At 48.3% G+C, this 19619-nt stretch overlaps 1 protein-coding gene across 1 annotated transcript; it reads right to left on the minus strand.

Moving 5' to 3' along the window:
* Nucleotides 1-1389: 1389 nt before the first annotated feature.
* Nucleotides 1390-18916, minus strand: TNFSF15 (TNF superfamily member 15). The gene is made up of 4 exons (XM_058038346.1): nt 18728-18916; nt 10223-10274; nt 8563-8610; nt 1390-1817 (listed from the first exon to the last, which is right to left on the minus strand). The coding sequence occupies exons 1-4, from the start codon at nt 18914-18916 to the stop codon at nt 1390-1392; spliced, it is 717 nt and encodes a 238-aa protein (XP_057894329.1).
* Between the last annotated feature and the right edge of the window lie 703 nt (nt 18917-19619).

Raw genomic sequence — 19619 nt, forward strand, 5'->3', positions numbered from 1 at the left:
AGGGTCCTGAGGCACTGCTGGAGATGCGTTTGCTGCAGGAGGGGAGGGGAAAATGGGAATTTCCCTGAGAGGCAGAAAGCTCTGTGGAGATGGGTAAGTGCAGGTGGAAGTTAAACAGCCCTGAGCTTCACCAGGATGGTGTTTTTGGTTCTTTTCACCTCATGTGGGGACAACTGGTGGCCAACCTTCACCCAGGGCAAGGCTGGGGAGTCCCTTGGGGCCACCATCAGCTGTGGTTGGAACCCAAGCAGTGATTTCTTCAGTTGCATTTGCCTTGCATTAAATATAATGAAAAGCAAAACATGGCAGAAGTTTTCTCCCAAAATTTCAGTGGCTGATTTAGAAGTGTGCAAAATTTTGCTCTGTGCCTCTCTTTACCTTGTTTTTTTTTTCTTTTTTTTCTTTTTTCTTTTTTTTTTTTTTTTTTTTTTCTGTTATCCTAAAGTTAGGACCTGGAGGGGACATTCCACTTTCATGCTGAAACAGAAAGTGTTTTGTGTGTTCCCTAGATCTTTTCCAAAATATTTTGAGGCTGTATAGGGACTTAGAGAACTGTAATTAATTTTTTGGAAAAACCAAAAATCTCAAGTAGCTGCTGCAAAGCACATGATATAATTTTAATCTACTTTACAGGGAAGTTGGAAGGGATTAATTAAGCAGTTAATAATTAACCTGAGCTTTATGTTAGTGCAAAGTACTGAGTAAATGTATTCATAAGGAAATTATGAGAAGTAATTACTTTTTAGAAAGGAGAATCTGAAGAAGGGTCATGCAAAACTATACTGAAAGTGCTGGAGAAAGCTCAAAACCACTTTTTTTTTGGAGTTAAGGAAATTGTACATTGAAGGTGGAATTTGGGACATAGCCTAGCTCAATATTCAAGAAGAAACTTCCTACCCACAGGTATCAAATGTTCCTCCTTAGCTTACAAAGTTTTGAAGAACTTTCAGCTTCTGCTTTCAAAAATACATTTTTCCCCCTTCATTTTTATAATTTGGCTTTTCTTTGTTTGTTTTTGAGGTTTTTTGAGTTTTGTTTATGTTTTTTTGTTTGTTTTGGTTTTTTGTTTTTGTTGTTTTGGGATTTTTTTGGGTTTCTTGGGGTTTTTTTTTTTGGTTTTTTTTTTTAGTTAGTTTTTGGTTGTTTTTTGTTGTGTTTTTTTGAGGGGTTATTTCACTCCAACCTGCAGCTTCACCTTTCCCTACCCATTAAATTAAGGCTCTAGCGAGCTGCAGGGTAGTGATGGCACAGAAGAAGAAGAAGAAGAAGAGGAAGAAGAAGGCAAACAACAGAGATCTCACCCCAACATGCTCCCACAAAACCAAAACCCAACAAAACGCCCCCGATGACCCTGGAGGGATCCCCCACCATCTGCTGCAGGCCGGAGCCCTACAGCAGAAAGGCCCCAAAGAAAGTTTTGTGCTCCTTGGTGTAATCCACCAGCTTGATGTCACTCACGTTGACCATCAGCTTGTCTCCCACCTCCAAGGAGACCACAGCACCCAGGTAGATGGGCTGGAACCAACCATTGCCGTTCTCACTGAGGGTCTTGGTGCCCGTCAGCAGCTGGGTGGGCTCGGGGTAGCTGTCAGTGACCTTGGTGATGATCTCAGTGACAGAGCTGGCCTTGTGGCTGCTCTCCACGGGCCCTCGGAAGGTGACCTGGGCGTAGACGTAGTAATCTCCGGACACGGGGATCACCAGGGCGTTGCTGGAGTAGCTCAGGTTGTTCTTGGTGAAGGCCAGGCCTCGCTTGTCCTCCCACTGCAGGATGGGCATGTGGCTCCCCACGGTGCTGGCCAGGTCCTGCCTCTTCACTGCAGCGGGGAGAGAGAGGGAGAGGAGCGTGGGTCAGGGTGGCACAGGGTGCGTGGGACCTGAAATCTCTGCTCTGAGAGGATTGGGGTTTAAACAGGGTGAGTAAAAAAGCTGGAGCAGAAATGTTCCTATTTCAGGGCTTGAAAACTGAGCTGAATGGTCTGCAGGACTGTGGGAAATGGATTTGGAGAGAGTTCTTAGGGTTTGATAGAAAGAAACCCTAAAAGAAACCTTTTAATCAAACCCTTAGGGTTTTGTTGTGGTTTTTTTTGGGATTATTTCACTCCAACCTGCAGCTTCCCCTTTCCCTACCCATTGAATTAAGATCCCTTAGGGTTTGATAAAACCTCCTCCTCCTTCTTCTTCTTCTCCTCCTTCCTCTTCTTCTTCTTCTTTGTCTTCTTCTTCTCCGTCTTCTTCTTCTCTGTCTTCTTCTTCTGTCTTCTTCTTCTTCATCTTCTTCTTCGTCTTCTTCTTCTTCTTCTTCTTCTTCTTCTTCTTCTTCTTCATCTTCTTCTTCGTCTTCTTCTTCTTCTTCTTCTTCTTCTTCTTCTTCTTCTTCTTCTTCTTCTTCTTCTTCTTCTTCTTCTTCTTCTTCTTCTTCTTCTTCTTCATCTTCTTCTTCGTCTTCTTCTCCTGTGCCATCACTCCCCTGCAGCTCGCTAGAGCCTTAATTTAATGAGTAGGGAAAGGTGAAGCTGCAGGTTGGAGTGAAATAACCCCCACAAAAAACAACCCTAAGGGGTTTGATAGAAGGAAACCCTAAAAACTCTCTACAAGTCCATTTCCCACACAGGACAAGTGCCCAGTGGTGTTCTCCAGGGTGCCCACAGGGTGTCCAGGAGTGAAAGCCAAGGGTGCTCTAGGAATATCCTGACAGTGTAAGCTGTGCCTGGGGGCCCTGGTTGTGGGTCAGACCCCAAGGGATGAGCTGTCCATCCTCAAGGCTGGGTCTCCTGGCACTGGGAAGATGGAGGTGGCTTCACCTTCCCATCTCACCCATTTCCAGAGTGAAAACCTTGTCCTCAGGTGACACCAGCACTGGGACAGTTGTACCATGCTTGTACCTAAGGGTTGGGGACAGGAAGAGGAAATTCTAAACCAGCTTTTCCTTCAGGAGGGGTGGATTGCAATTCTGTTTCTTAGAAAGACACTGCTGAGCTTGCAGAGTGCCCACACTGGTCACCACGATGTGTCACCACTTGGACTTCTCCTCCTGCTTTTTCTTAAGGGGGTTGGGGCTCCTCAGCCCTTCTCCTCCTCTGTGCTCTCAAGGACATCTTTTGTAGAATTGCTTTTGGTTTACCAAAGTCACTGGATTTTAGCAAAAAACCCCAAAGACCCCACTGTGCTTCAAGAGCTCCGATTCCAAAGCAACACATTCTATTTTAAACCATTTTTATACCTCTCTTCCCTTTTTTTCTTTCTTTAATGCTTGTCTGGAACAAAATACTACATTTGGAGTCAGCCTCAACATTCCTCTAGGCTTTTTTTTGTTCCAAATCTTGTGCTGAGCAGATTGAGCTCCAATCCTGACCCCAGCATCAATCTGATCCAAGCTGAGGATGCTTCCCAGCCTGCAGGGGAAAAATGAGGGAATTGCTGCCCTTTTGCCTTCACCACTTTGATTTCTCACACACAACAGAGAGGACAATAAACCTCAGCCCTTGCATGGTTTTCTGCAGGGAATCAAGAGTTGTCTCTGCTCTTTACTGCCTGCCACACGGAATTGTTGTGCTAAAACAGCAGCAGTAGGAAGAAGAGGATAAAAACCATGAAGATTATCTCAGGTATTGAAATGAACCTGGAAAATGAATGATGGATGCTTAGAAAAGATTGAGGGAACAGAGTTCCAGGAACTGAGACCTTTTTAATGAGCTTGTTAATGTTTAAAGCTGATTTTTATTCAGTATTTGGGGAAAGGGGTGTGTGCATGGGAAGGAGGGCAATGGAATGCAGGTGAGGGAAGGATTTGGAATTCCCTTGGCAATAACCTATAGGTCCATCCTGAAATGAGACTCAGAAAAAGGAATGTGCTCATGTCCTAGTGGCATCTGTTTCCCTCTTTTCCAACAGTAAATAATCCATGAGGATACAGGAAGCTGTTAAGAGTGCAATTCCTTTTATATTCTCTGGGTAGCACAACAAAATAACAGCCTTTTTTTTTTTTAGTGCTGAAGTATCAAATCCTTCTGATCTTTTCCCAGGAGGCAAAGGATGGGGAAAGTATTTCAGGGATGGGGAAGACAGACAGGGATTGTGGCTAAATTATAGAACTATTATAAAGGTTAGAGACAATGGAGTGGGGAATAAAAGAATAAAAGAAAGTGCTCGTGGTCTGCCTTCATCTGCATCCACCTCAATGCATCATCCCTCAGTTCAGGGACTTTCTGAATCCTGGGAAAAGCTCAGCTAGCTTCGGATCACTCTAAGCTTTGCAAGAGCTCAGAGCAATTAATCTCAGAGAGCAGAGGAAATCTTGTTTGAGGTGGGAAGAATGAGGAAAGATCAGAATAGTTCCAGAAAATGTCCTGGGCTCTATTCCATCTCTGCAATTTTGGGGGAATTTGAAGAGAAGCTGCCTGTGAAATATTCTTTTCTTGTAGAATGATGGATTTAAAATGTCAATGACACTCAATTCCACAATGAATTTTTATATTAGTTATAAAATAGATTTTATTAGTTTTAGAATATGATAAGATCTCAAATGAACTACATGACTTCCTGACTTCCAGAATTAGTCAGGTTTCACAGCTTTAACCTCCCTTTTAAGATGAATCTCCCTCTATTGATGTTCTCTATTTTCAAGTTAATTAGTTTTTCCCATGCTTTCAGTAACAGGAGAATAAAAATGAATGTTCAAGTGCTTTTTAATACAGCACAGCTCCTTTTCTAGCAGCAGTTGTACTTTGTACTTGTCATTTATTTACTTATTTCCTAAATTCTGGAGTTCCTCTTCCTGCAAATATACCTATGATGCTAATTCTTAAAGAAATTAAAATCTGCTTTTAATAAGAGCTTCATTGCCACAGTTCCTTCTGTTTTCTCACACACTATAAATTTCTGACATCCCTTAATTCTCCTGTCCCCAAATCCCTTTTGGCTCAGTCCCTTGCTGGAGAATCCCTGTTGCCTGTCAGATTTGGGATCTATTTTGTGCTGAATTTGTGGGGTTTCTGCAGTTCTCAGCACCAATGGGAAAGACTAATCCTGAACTCTGAGTCTGAACAGGAGTCTGGAGCCTGTGGTGAAGCCCTTGTGGTGCAAGGTCCTGTGTCCTCTGCTGCTCCAGTTCATGCCCTGAGGGTTTAACAAAGGTGATTTGGAGGCAGAAATGAGGCTCTGGCCACATTTAGAGGTGGCTTTGGGACCACACAAGGAGGAGCATGAGGCAGGTGCCAGGTTTGGGACCAAATGAGGAGGAGCATGAGCCAGGAGCCAGGTTTGGGATCAAATGAGGAGGAGCATGATCCAAGTGGCAGGTTTGGGACCAAATGAGGAAGAGCCATGAGGCAGGTGCCAGGTTTGGGACTAAATGAGGAGGAGCACGAGCCAGGTGCCAGGTTTGAGACCACAGGAGGGAGGAGCATGAGCCAGGTGCCAGGTTTGGGACTAAATGAGCTGGAGGATAAGGCAGGAGCCAAGTTTGGGACCACATGAGAAGGAGTATGAGCCAAGTGCCAGGTTTGGGACCACTGCAGCACCAGCAGCACGAGGTCCTGCAGAATTGGCCATCCCCTGTGCCACAGGCTGGTGACAAGAAGGAACAGGCACTGCCCTGAACCCTGACCCCAAACCCAACCAAGTCAGTGGGTAGGGGATGATGGCAAGGCAAGGAGAAGCCCCAAATGAACATTAATGCACAGGAGGGGACTCTGAGCTGGACTCTGAGCACATCTCAGTGGGTAAAGCCATCAGGGAAGGCAGATCTCGATTCCAGACTGGGTGAATAAAAATTCTCAGTGTGAGTTAAAAAAGCCAAGAGCAGCTGGAAGATTTATCATAAAGGAACAGGCACCAAAACATGGAGCTGCTCTGCTACTGCCAATTAATCAGTGCATTCCCAAAGAACTCCATCCAATTCTCATTCCTCTCACTCCTCTGCTCTTACCTTCACAATAGATGTGCCTAAAACTAGAAAAAGACAGAATAAAGGTGTGGAAGAGATTTCCTACAGTTTAGGATTTGTACCTTCACATTGAAAACAACACCTGAGGTGGGGGAATGTAACAAAGATCAGGGGAATAATTATTCCTTTTACACTTTCTGTGTTCAAGTAACTGTTTCTGAGAAGAGAGCACCAGGGTGGAGCCCAAGAAATTATTATGCACAGAGTTGAAAATAACAGGAAATATTTTCTGCCTGCAAAGTGCTGTTAAGATGGGAAATTCATTGCCACAGGGATAAGCACCAGGAATATGTTCAGGTTAAAAAAAGGCCAAAGAAAATCCATAGATATTCGGTTTCTTGATGACTACACAGCACAGCACAGAAAGGAGAGAGAAAATTCCTTCAAGTTTCCCCTTTTCTTGCTCTTTTCTATGGCCAGCAGTGACTAGCCCTCAGTGGAATGCCAGAGAGGATGGACACAGACCCTGGGAGGCTGCCTAGGAATGATAGCAAAGGAATTTTTTTGTAAATATAGGGGCTGGAGAAATGTGGAGAAAACTGCTGGGTGTTTCCCTGTGGCAGCTGGGCTTTTGTGCAACCCAGGGAAGTTCCCAGCAGCAGAGCAGAGCTTGGGCTGCTCCTCTGACTCACTGGAGCCTCTGGGCCTCTCTGCCAGGGGGGATTTAAAAAACCAAAACCTTAAATTAGCAAGGTTTTGCTCCTTAAAACTGGCACTTGAACAAAGATGTGATTGTGGCCAAGCCAGGTTTGGAGCTCCAGAAACCCCCATGGCAAAGGGAAAGGCACAAAGGAAGGAGCTGCTGGATCAAGGAAAGGAAACTGTGGTGGGAAAGCATCGGCCCTGAGCTGCAGAGTGATGGAGCCCTGGGGGTGGATTTGGATCTCTGCAGGAAATATGAGAGAAACATCCCAGCATTTCCTGCATTCCTCAGGTTACAAAGTGCACCCTGGGGTGCTGGGGAAGCCTCTGCAGTGAGCTGTGCTTTGCAGAGGGATACAAGGCCTCAGGCCAGCTGGAAAACCCTTTGGCACTCACTGCATCCACACTGGAGCCTCTGGGCCTCTCTGTCAGGGAGGTTTTAAAAAACCAAAACCTTACAGTAGCAGACAGGCTCCTTTTGCTCCTTAAAACTTGAGCACAGCTGTGATTATGGCCAAGGCCAAGCCGGGTTTGGAGGTCCCTGGCAAAGGGAAAGGCACCAAGGATGTGCCTCAGGAAGGAGCTGCTGGATCAAGGAAAGGAAACTGTGCTGGGAATGCATCAGCTCTGAGCTGCAGAGTGATAGAACGCTGGGGATGGATTTGCATCTCTGCAGGAAATCATCCCAGCATTTCCTGCATTCCTCAGGTTACAAAGTGCACCCTGGGGTGCTGGGGAAGCCTCTGCAGTGAGCTGTGCTTTGCAGAGGGATACAAGGCCTCAGGCCAGCTGGAAAACCCTTTGGCACTCACTCCATCCACACTGGAGCCAGGCAGGAACTTTTCTCTGGGAATACCTAAATTTTCCATGTGGGTGGAGCTGGTGAGGGTGGGGGATGTCTCAGGGCAAGGTCCTTGGGGTGGTGATGGCCTCAAGGATGAGGTGGTGACATGGGGACCTTGGAGATGCTGGCAGCCCCTTGGAAAGGCATGGGAGACCTTTGGAAAGGCATAGAAAACTCTTGGAAAGGCAAGATAACCCTTTGGAATGTCATGGAAACTTCTTAGAAAGACATGGAAGACCCTTGGAAGGGCATGGAAGCCTCTTGGAAAAGCACTGAAGCTCTTGGAAAGGCATGGAAGCCTCTTGTAAAGGCATGGAAACCCTTTGGAAAGACATGGAAACCTCTTGGAAAGGCATGGAAACTTAGAAAGGAATGGAAACCTCTTGGAAAGGGATGATAACTCTTTGGAAAGGCATGGAAACCTCTTGGAAAGGGATGATAACTCTTTGGAAAGGCATGGAAACCTCTTGGAAAGGCATGATAACCCATTGGAAATGGATGATAACTCTTTGTGAAGGCATGGAAGCTCTTTGGAAAGGCCTGGCAGCCCACCCTGTGACAGGACTTTGTGATGGCACCTTCCTACCACGACATAAAAGCTCGGAGGGCTCAGCTTGGCATTACCTTTCCCTGCTTGCTCTGAAATGTGTCAGAGACTATCTCACTGAAAACAGGGGAGAGGATTAATGGGAATATGGTGTGTGTGGAGTCTGAGCCAGGCTTTGCAGAAAAATAAACTAAAACTAGCTCGATTTGGCCAGATTTTGCTCCAAAACTTGTAATTCTTGTCAATTCACTGCTCCACAAGGGCTCACATGAGCTCCTTCCCTGCCTTTTCTGGGGATTCAGCAGATCACTGAGACATTAGGAACCTGTTTCAGTTCAGTTACAAAAGCTGGTCATTCAGTGAAAGAAACAGCTCAGAAAAGTGACATTTCTGTCAGCTGTCCCTTTGTGGGCCGTTTCCTGCAGACACACTGCACTCAGCCTGGCCTGCTCAACAAGGCAAAGCTGATTATTCTGCTCCTCATGTTTCCTGCAACATCTGCTCCCACCAGACCGACAAGGACCAAGCTTACTGAACCACAACATTGGCTGTAAAAAGGCTTTAGTGGTGAACAAGAATTACCTGTCAGGTGAGCTCGTGGCTTCTCTGCACTGGAGAGAGTGTCTGTAACTGAGGGAAAAGGGAGAAAAATGGTGTGAGGATGTTTGCTGCTGTTCAATAATAAAATTACAGAATATTCTGAGCTGGGAGGGACCCATGGGATCATCAATCCCACCCCTGTCTCTGCACAGACACCTCAGAATCCCACCCTAGGCACCCCTGGCAGCGCTGCCCAAAGGCTCCTGGAGCTCTGGCAGCCTCGGGGCCGTGCCCATTCCCTGGGCAGCCTGGGCAGTGCCAGCACCCTCTGGGGGAAGAACTTTCCCTAAGTCAGCAAAATATGAGTTGTGATTTGTTGCAGACATCTTTTATGAAAAATCCTTTCTTTAGGATTTTTCCTCCTGAGAAGCTGAAGGCCTCAGGAACAAAATGTAAACAATGATTATCTGCTGCTGTGGAATGCAACAGGTACATCTGTGATTGGTCTCATGGGGTTGTTTGTAATTAATGGCCAATCACAATCAGCTGGGTCGGACAGAGAGTCCAAAGCACAAACCTTTGTTATCATTCTTTGCTATTCTATTCTTAGCTAATCTTCTGATGAAACCTTTTCTTCTATTCTTTTAGTATAGTTTTAATGTAATATATATCATAAAACAATAAATCAGCCTTCTGAAACATGGAGTCAGACTCATCTCTTCCCCAGTCCAAGAACCCTGTGAACACGGTCACAGTAATTGACTCCCCTGAGGAAATGTGCAGGCTCTTTCTGAGTCAGGGATGATTTGCTGAACTCTTACTGACCCCCATGAGGTGATAAATGCAAACAGGGGAGTTTGGCAGAGCTGCTGCAGCACCAGCAGGGCACATTGTGGCTGTGTCCTGAACTGCTGGAGGCAAACAGAGGGGAATTGTGAGGAGCACAGGCTCCCAAATCCCTGCTGGTGCTTGTTCAGGGAGTCCCACTGACCCTGCAGCATCACTGTGATATTTTATGAAAAAATCCCTTTGCCAGGATTTCTTCTCCTGGGAAGCTGGGAAACTTCAGCTTCTCCCTGTTTTGCTGCTTTGGAATGTGATTTGGAGAATTGTTAACCAGCATGTGAATTGTTTTAATTTAATGACCAATCACAGCCAGCTGTGTCAGGACTCTGGTCAGTCACAGGCTTTTTATTACTCATTCTTGTTAAGCCTTCTGATGTCTCATTTCTCTTTCTTTAGTATAGTTTTAATATAGCATTTTTGTAATATGATATGATATGATATGATATGATAGAATATGATAGAATATGATAGAATATGATAGAATATGATATAATATAATATAATATAATATAATATAATATAATATAATATAATATAATATAATATAATATAATATAATATAATATAATATAATATAATATAATATAATAATCAGCCTTCTGAGAAGTTGTAGTCAGATTCTCATCTCTCCCCTCCTCCTGGGGACCCTCACAACACCCCAACACTGCAGAGCTGTGGGGGAAGCCTGTGCCTGCATAGCTTTCCCAGCCTGGGGTTAGAAATGTTCCCATTTCACTGTGCCCACTGTTATCTCCCTCAGTGTGCCCTGCCTGGCTTGTCTGGGCAGGGATTGGGGTGCTGAGGGCAGAGGTGTGCTGGGATTGCAACACCACAGGGGAAAGGGTGGCAAACTCACCAGCAGCCAGTGCTCGTTGCTTCAGGAAGATAGAGCCCCTCTCCTCTGTGACCTGCAGGGACAGGGACAGCAATCAGCTCAGAGGGGCTGTGGGAATTAGCCCAGAACATGGAACAGCTGCAGTAACATCTGTCAGAGGGTTGGGGGTAGGACCGTGGGGACAGACGGAGACGAGAGATCTCTGGAGCCAGGTTGTGGAACCTGGGGTTTATTGCAAAGGGTCTGGGTGCAGGGCCCTGCTGGGAGCTGCCAAACACAGCTCAGAGCAGGAATGAGAGAAGAGAGACAGTGGTAAAGAGGGTGAAAGAGAGAGAGAGGATGAGAGGGTAAGAGAGTAAAAGGGTAAGAGAGCGCAGTTCCCATTACAATACAATAAATCATCTTCTGTGTTGAATATTCTAATTCTCACTAACCAATCTAGTACAAGATACAAATCCTACAGCATTTACACACAGCCTATAAGAATCATTACATTACCATCCTGTGTTACATTTTAAACTCTACAAACTCCTCTTTGGGCCCCTTCTGCCAAGCTGCAGGGTCTGCTCTGACCCTTGGGCCTGTCTGCAAGCAGAGGGTGTTGTTCCATCCAAAGGGGATCACCTTCAGCTGGCCACACCATTGTTTTCCAGTTGTTCAGTAACTGAGGTATCTCAAAGCTTGCTTTCATTTCAATCTCACTTATAGTTTCTATATTCTCAAAATCTTTTGCCAGGCAATCATATTTATAAGGCTTTCCTGTTTCATCTTCCCCAACCAACATCAGTGAATTCAGATGGAGCATTTTGGCTAAAAGGTGAGCCCTGATGAGTCTTTGTTCACTGCAAGACATTTCTGCTGTTGGCTTAGAGCTGCCCTCATCTCTGACAGGTTCCAGGACCAGGGTGGTTTGTCAGGTTCTGAGCTGGACAAACCCCAGCAGAGTGACCCAGCCATGCATGGTGACGGTTCAGCCCTGCTGGAGCCTCTCTTGCCCTCAATCCAGGCACAGCAAGCAGAGCAAAGGGACAGATTCTCCTCAAGGCAGCCAGGTCTGAGCCCTTACAGGAGCAAAGGTTCCCCACAACACCAGGAGAGACTGAGGTGGGTCAGCTCCACCTGCCTTTTGTCCTTCACCCAGACCAAGGCTGTTCCTTAGGTGTGTCTGGAATTCTGGGTGTCCTCCTGGGGAGCAGGAGCTGAGCAGAGCCAGGGAGCAGCCGCAGGGTGAGCTCTGCTGCTGGGCTCTGCACTGGGGAAAGGCTCATCCTTGCTCTCCTCTGCAATTCCCTCCTGGAGCAGGAGACTCCCACTGCCCTCATGGCCCTGAGCCCTGCCTGGCTGTCACCGAGCCGGGGCAGTCCCGAGGGGCTGTGCCTGTCACACACTTGGTGCCCTGAGTCACCTGCTGTGCCTCCTGAGTCACTGGGCACGGCCCAGGGAGCAGGCTGGGGGTCGGGGGATGCTCTGGGGTGCTGGGGATGCTGGAGATACTAGGGGATGCTGGGGGTGCTGTGGGTGCTGGGGGTGCTGGGGGTAGTGGGGATACTGGGGGTGCTATGGGGATGATGGGGATACTGGGGGATGCTGGGGGATGTTGTGGGATGATGGGGATGCTGGGGGATCCTGGGGGGGATGCTGGGGTTTCTGGGGATGGTGCGGGATGCTGAGGATGCTGGGGGATGTTGTGGGATGCTGGGGGTTCTGGGGATGCTGGGGGATCATGGGGAATGATGGGGGATGCTGGGGGATAGTGTGGGATGTTGGGAGTGCTGGGGATGGTGTGGGATGCTTGGGGATGTTGGGAGATGCTGCAGGCTGCTGGGGATGGTGGAGGATGGTGAGGGGGGCTAGGGATGATGGGAGATGATGGGGGATGGTGGGGATATTGGGGGGTGCTGGGGGATGTTGCCAGATGCTGAGGATGCTGCCTCACATCTGGCCTCGCAGGGTTGTGAGGAGCAGCCCTTGGAGCAGCCTGGGTTGTGCTGACCCTCAGCACTGACCCTTGGAATTGACCCTCAGGGCTGTCAGGAACCCCCATCCCAGAACATCTTTCAGGAGCACACAGGGCTGGCATGGTGTGTTTTATGGGCAGACACCAAAACCACACAGAAGAAACTGAATAAACCACCCCTGGTCAGCTCATAACAAAGTATTTGAGGCACTTTGCCCAATCAAACCTGGAACAATATTAATATGTAGATGCTGGAGCTGGCTCCTGCTGGCTGTGTCTCAAACACTGCAGGAGAAGGAGAAAATAGAGAATTTCTATTGGCTGGGGAAGGGGAATGTTTGTGGAAGGAGAGGCAGCCTGGCCTGCCTGGGGTTGGGGGCTGCTCCAGGAAAGCCAGAGACAGTTTAATGTTTTACTGGAAGTAAACATCCGTGTGCTGCTGCAGCAAACAGTCATTGCTAAAATAGCTGCTCCAGCCTGGTGGGGAAAAAAATTGAGAAGGAAACAACAGGAAAAATTCTCCTTTTTGTTTTATATTCCCTTGCCCACCTGTATAGAAATGTGTGGCCCAGCCCCAGCAGCCTCCTGGCACAGACTGGTGTGAGCTTCCAGTGTGGCACTGGGTGAACTTCCAGAACATTGGGGCTGTGCTATGCAGGAGATTCCTGAGCCTTTCCTCGTGTGTGAGGAGTTTCAAGGTCCTGCTCTCTGTGGTGACTAACCCTGCTGATGTGACTCAGCCCCAGCCTTTGTCCCCTGCCCTGATGGGAAGCACAAGGTCAGAATTTAGGATTTCCCTCACTCTCCCCTGCCTTTCAGCCGGGTGTATTCACCTAGAAGTATATTTACACATTCCTTGTTGTGGCATTTCCTACCTATTTCCCAAGTGACTAATTCTCATTAGTGATCCCATTCTCTAAGGATTCTGCAGGCAGGGAAAAAATCAATCCCAAACCTATATTTAAGAATGCAACTTCTGTGGAACTGTTTACATACTTGAAAGCTTAACTTCTGCTGAAGTTCCTTGTATAAACTTGGATGTTGCAATCCAAACAGAGGTGGCAGGAAAATGGGAAGGAGAGCAAGAAGAATTCTGCTTCTTCATAAAAGATAACAAAAAGGTTTTGTTTAAACCTAAATTTACTTGTTTCCTAAGAAATCCAGCTGGAAACTCCAGGTGCAGGAGCTGCATGGGACAGAGCAGATAGAGCAGGGGGACACAGCAAGGTGTGAAATTACTCTGTTGCTTGGCAAAGGTATGGCTGTTCTTCTTTTCCCTAATTGTGCTATCTCATAAATGTGTAAATATAAATACAACTCTCCTGCAGAAGATGTTTTAGCAGCAGACAATGATGCATAATGGCCAGGTGTCAGAAATAGGCACAGCTGTTGTGCATGGATGGGGAGGGAGAGCTGAGCAGCAGGAGCCAGTGCAGAGAACATTCACACAATCAGTGCTTTTCTCTCTTTTCCCTTTCTTGCTCAGCTGTGGTTCTGTATAGTTCACAGCTTCAATTTTCCCTTTGGTCACTGTGGAGAGCCCAAGCACTGAGTGATGCTGAAAACCCCCCCCACCCCGAGCTGACTCACAGATGTTTGGGCAGGCAGCTCTAATGGCCCTGGGCATTGCTGGGTGCTGAACACTTCTGCTACCACAAACCTCCAAAAAGCCCCAGTGCATTTGTATCCAGGTATTCTAAAGCCAAACAGGAGGGCTGATATCCAGTGGCGTGGCAAGAGCAGCTGGCTGTGCAGGCAGAGGGGCTGATGAGCTGAATGAATTCCCCCAGCTCCTCCATCTCAGCCCTGTTTCGCAGGGAGGGGCTCTGCAGGACATGTGCAGTACATAAACCAAAATTTTTCTAACTTCAGAGATGCTGCATGGCCTGGGCTGGGAATTTTTGGCAGGAGCTGGTCTGTGCAGTAAAAACTGGCTTCAATCAGAACATTTTGCTGCCCAGTGGGAGGCTGTACCCAAGGCATGTGCTCACAAGGAACATCTGCATCCAGCAGCAGGATTTAACTGGTGCTGGCTTTGGAGGGGGAATCCCAACACCTGGGCCCATCCAGGTGTGCTTGCTGCTCCTCCCCAGGTATTTCTCCTTACCTAAAGATCAGGAAGCTTTTGAGGTTCTCCTTCCTTTATGGGCAGGCCATGAGGGCAGATCTCTCCTGGGGTTTGTTGCCAGCTTTCCAGCAGGATCCAGGTGGAGCCTCTGGGGTTTTCCAGTTCCTCCTGCTCTGCAGCAGGTCCCTTCTCCACTGCCAGCTGTCATGGCACAGATCTGGCACACAGCTGAATGTCCAACCTTTGGGACAGGGTTTGGAATTCCTATTTATGCTGCTTGTGGTGCACCAAGAATGCCATGAAAAATAAACCCAAACACCAACTCCTCCAGGCCACAGGACCTGATGCTCTGCTGAGTGGGATGCTGAGGCAGCCAGAGCTGCTCTCCTGTGCCCTTCCATCAATGGTTTTGGGAAGTCAGCCTGAAACTTGGCTTCCCTTTGAGGAAGGATTGCCCTTCCTCCAGCAGGGCACCACTATGGCCTTAAAATAGATTTCCTGCTAGTAGCACAAGCCACGTGTCCTGGTTTCAAAAACCCTTTTTTCCTCTCCTCCCTCTGGACTGAAGCACAAAAGAAAGTGGTTTCTCTTTCCCAAAGGAGCATGGAGGAAGCCTGGAAGGTGTCCAGGGAAAACCATCACCAGGCTGGAATTATTCATCCATTGCACCATGACACACAGAGAACACTGGTAGCCCACACATGTCACTGTAATGACATAACCTGCCCTGCTTTTTCCTGAAAGGGACATTTCCAGGGAAAGGGATGAGTTTGCATCCCTTCAGAGGCACCAGGTGACACCAGGGCCAGGCAGGGATGACCAAGGTGCCTCGCCCTGTGGGCAGCCTGCCCGAGGACACTCCCCTGTTACACAAACCTGGCCAGGTTTCCCTTCTCCTCCTGGCTCCAGGAAGCACTCAGGAATTCCATATGCTCCTCACCTGCTGAGTCCCTCCCTCCTCCCTGGGCTGTCCCCAGAGCACTGGAAGGTGACAATTGTGTGTGGGCAGAACTCCGTGGGGCAAGCAGAGGACTCCTCCTGTGGGTGCAAGGGTCAGGAGGCCAATGCTCATCTGGGGCAAGCTCGGGGCTGCCCATTCATCCCACAGTGCCCAGGGCACCCACACCCCAAACCAGTGCCCCAGAGAGCTCTGCCACACATGGCTGGTCCCAAACTCCTGACCTGAGCTGTCAGTGGGGCACATGAGGACAGAGCCATTTAGCAAGCTTTGAATGCAGAACGAAATGCAAAAAGACATTTTCCTGAGACCTTTTATGCCCAGAAATATTCCCAGGGCTTGAACCTCTCTGAACCTGCAGGCTCCTGGGGGGTATGGCTCCTTGGGGCATTCAGAGACACCCACCCTGTGTGCTGTCCTGCTGGACAACAGTGATGGGCACAGGGAGCAGAGGGGATGGTGGGCACAGAGAGCAGCAGAGTGAATAGTGGGAACAGAGAGCAGCACAGAGAGCAGCACAGAGAGCAGCACAGAGAGCAGCAGAGTGAGAGGTGAGCACGGAGAGCAGCAGAGGGAATGGTGGGCATAGAGAGCAGCACAGAGAACAGCAGAGTGAGAGGTGAGCGCAGAGAGCAGAGGGAATGATGAGCACAGAGAGCAGCAGAGTGAGTGGTGGGCACAGAGAGCAGCTCAGGGAATGGTAAGCACAGAGGACAGCAGAGAAAGCAGCAGAATGAATGATGACCACCAACAGCAGCAGAGGTAGTGGTGACCCCAGAGAGGAGCAGAGAGAGCAGCAGAGTGAAATGGTGAGCACAGAGAGCATCACAGAGAGCAGCAGAGTAAGTGATGAGCCCAGAGAGCAGCAGAGGGAATGGTGACCCCAGAGAGCAGCAGAGGGAATGATGAGCACACAGAGCAGCAGAGGGAATGATGAGCACACAGACCAACAAAGGGAATGGTGGGCACACAGACCAACAAAGGGAATGGTGGGCACACAGAGCAGCAGAATGAATGAATGAAAATCGGGCTGTGGCAGGGCACAGCAGAGGTGCAGCTGCTCTGGCACCTCTGGCACCCTGCCAGCCCCGATGACTTTCCTCTTCCTCCGTGGGACTCACAGAGGTTGTAACTCCTCTATCACCTCGTAACATCATTGTGGAAACATTACGTGTTGCTAATTAGGAGCAGGTGCATGGGAATGCATACCAGAGTTGCAATTCCAACCGTTTATGATGTGCTTTTCCTCTTAAGGAGCCAAACCCATTCATAAAAGAACTTTTCTCTGCTAACCCTGCCAATGGGGTCATGATCCAGGAACGCACTGGATTGATTAAACAAGTTAACATTTGATTATTCTTCTGCTCCAAGATTGTTTCAAGACTGAACTGTTCTTCTCTGGTGGGACACAAACAAACCCAGAGCAGCAGCACAATGCCCAAACCACCTTGCGAATTTTACCACCCCAACCTCAAGCAGCACCCAGCTTTCAAAGCTCCTCCATGTTCAGCCTCTGCTGTGCTGTAATCCCACATTTCCAGAACTGAAGGCCCCCAAATCCTCTGAGATCGTGCCCAGCCCCTGAGGGAATCTGTGCTGTGGCACCTGCAGGCAGGGCAGCCTGGAACTGACGGCAGTGACACGGTCAGGGCAGCATCACTCAAGAAACTGCCAGATTTACCAGCCTGAGGGGCTGCAGCAGATTAGAACCCAGTGAGGAAGAGGATGCTGCACCCTGAGCATCACCCAGGCAGAGCAGCCTTGGGGTCCCAGCAGGGCCAGCACAGCCCTGGGAGCCACCAGCAGCTCTGCCCTCCCTGAACATCCCCAGGCTAAACTTGAGCCAGTGGACAAACTGCCTTTGAGGCCACCCAAAACCACCCCCCACTTTCCGGTTAACTGGGGAATTTCAGACCTGAAGCTAAAATTCAAAGCTTAATTCACCAATTCACAGCACTGAGCTCACAGCCTCCCATGGGAATAGGGAATTGCAGGAGGGATGGAGCAGCGTGGAAGTTTGTATGGCTGGGAGCAAAGTCTGGCAAAGGAGAAGAGCTGAGAGGAGCCCTGGACTGAGAGAAAGTTCTAATGGGGAGTTAAAAACAGGATGTGAAGTTTAGGGCCAGACTCCCTTAATTGCCTCAAATCAGAAGTTCACATTAATAACAATTAATTATTCACCAGAGCTGTTGCTGTCAGCCCAGTGACGGATGACTGACCCACTGACATCAGCAGATCTTCCTGAAATCACACACTGTGAGGGGAAGCCACAGATTTAACCCAGAAGAAGGGAGGAGAATGAGCCATTGCATCAAAAATCTGGCAGAAATCACTGATATTTTTTTAAGTATTCCCTGCGGCACAGCAATAAATTTTAACAGTCATGTACTCCTGAAATTAGACACTGCCAAGGAAGTAACAGATTTAACCCAAAAGAAGGGAGGAAAATGAGCCATAGCATCAAATATCTGGCAGAAATCAGTGATCTTTTAAGTATTCCCTGCAGCACAGCAACAAAAGTTTCAAAGCCATCTACTTCGCTTGTGACCTCAGTGAAAGTAAGAAACCGTTAGTTAAAAAAGAACGAGCAATAATCAGATTTATCCTCGGGGTGAGGAAGAAGGAATGCAGCAGTGAGTCTCACATGTGCCCTCAGACAGGAGAAAGTCACAAAGAGCATTAAAAGTGTTTCACGGACTGGAGAAATTCACAAAAAGAATTAAAAGCGCTCCAGGGAGGCTCCGTTGGGAGGTGCAGACGGTGCTCAGGTGCGCCCAGGTGTTGAGAAGGATGAAAGTTTGACAAGAAAGTCTCACAGGTATGTATGCTTAGCAGAAAGACTTTTAGATGTAGGATCTGAAGAAGGAATAGAGATGGAAGCAAGTTTTGATATAGAAGAAAAGAATTACTGGCTAACCAAGGAGGCAAAGGGTGTGTGAGTTAGAAGGGGTTTTTCTGACTTAGAGCAAAGGATAAACCCACCCCAAACGAGATGATGTTTTTACCAAGCAGAAAGAGAGCACGGGCAAACAAGTCAAAACAAAGTTCCAAGTAGAAAAAAGGTCTCAGAATTATCCATTGTGAGAAAACTTAAAAACAACTTCTAGCTTAAACTGTAATGTACTGACTTTTAGTGACTGGAGAACAGTAACATAAATATGGTAATTATAGTAGTTATGAGCTATAGGTATAGCGGCTATAGTAGCTATAGGTAAAAAAAAAAGTTAAAGTACAGATTGGTTCTAGTGTACTAAGATGCTCAGCAAAGAAAAGTATATAATGCATTGTAATCAAAAGAAAAGTACAGAATGCATTTGTAACCAAAAGAATAGAATGCATTGTAACCAAAAGCAAAGTATAGAATGCATTGTAACCAAAAGAAAATATACAATGCAATGTAACCAAAACCAAAGGGTCTCCAGACTGCTGCTGGTGCTGACGGCTGTAGGCACAGGCTCTGTAACTCACAACCCTGGATGTCATAAAACTGCATTTTGAAGAGGCTCCTGGAGTCCCGCATCCCTCCCTTCGGCTCTGCCTTACCTGTCCGCAGGATCTGGGCGCTCTCAGGTTCCCGACCAGCAGGTAGGCGATGGGCAGCATGAGCAGCAGCACGGCCAGCAGGCAGAAGAGCAGCGCACAGCGGATCCTGCGCAGGTCCTGCCGCAGCCGCATCCCCGCTCCGAGCGCGCTGCCCGCAGCCTCCGCTCCCATCTCCGCCGCGCTCTCCATGGCTCCTGCGAGGGGAGCCGGGCACCGCCAAACCTCCTGTGGCGCCTGCCCTGCATGGAGACCCCCATTAAATAAGAGCAGTGCGGAGTGTGGGAAGGCACCGGGCGCACGCACTCCCTCCCTCCCTCCCGAGGAATGCACCGCCTACAGTAGAAACCCGGCAGGAGCCGCGGGAGCGCTCGGCCCCGCTCCTGCCTCCCAGCGCTCCTGCTCCCCCCGCTCCCTGCTGGAGGAAGCCAGGAAAGTCCCGCTGGGTGGAACCAGGATCAGCCCTCCTGCTGGTGGTGCTGGTGCCGGGTCGGAGCTCCGCGAGGTTTTCCGCCTGGCAAAGGGAACGTGAAACCGATGGGAGTGAAAGTGAGAAGCAGGGGGAGAGCGAGAGGCAGAGAGAGCGCAGCCCGGCAGTTTCTTCTTTCCCAGAGAAAGGGGAAGAGGCATTTGGGGAAGGTGAGATGACAGGAATCAAGTGACCCCAGAGAAGGGGTCCGCTTCTCTGAAGTGTTGCTTCATCCCCTTTATTTTAGCAGAATTCACAAGAGGCTTCCCGTTGCTCAATGTTCACCTTTTGCACCAAACCGTCAGGAACAAAATCAGATGTTTGTCTGCTCTGGGGCTCATCTTCTCCCAAATCACCTTAATTAAAAACCTTAACAAAACGTTGTGCTCTCACAGGAATCTGTTGTTGCTACTAGGACAAGTGTGA

This window comes from Melospiza georgiana, chromosome 20, assembly GCF_028018845.1.
Source record: "Melospiza georgiana isolate bMelGeo1 chromosome 20, bMelGeo1.pri, whole genome shotgun sequence".
NCBI lineage: Eukaryota > Metazoa > Chordata > Aves > Passeriformes > Passerellidae > Melospiza > Melospiza georgiana.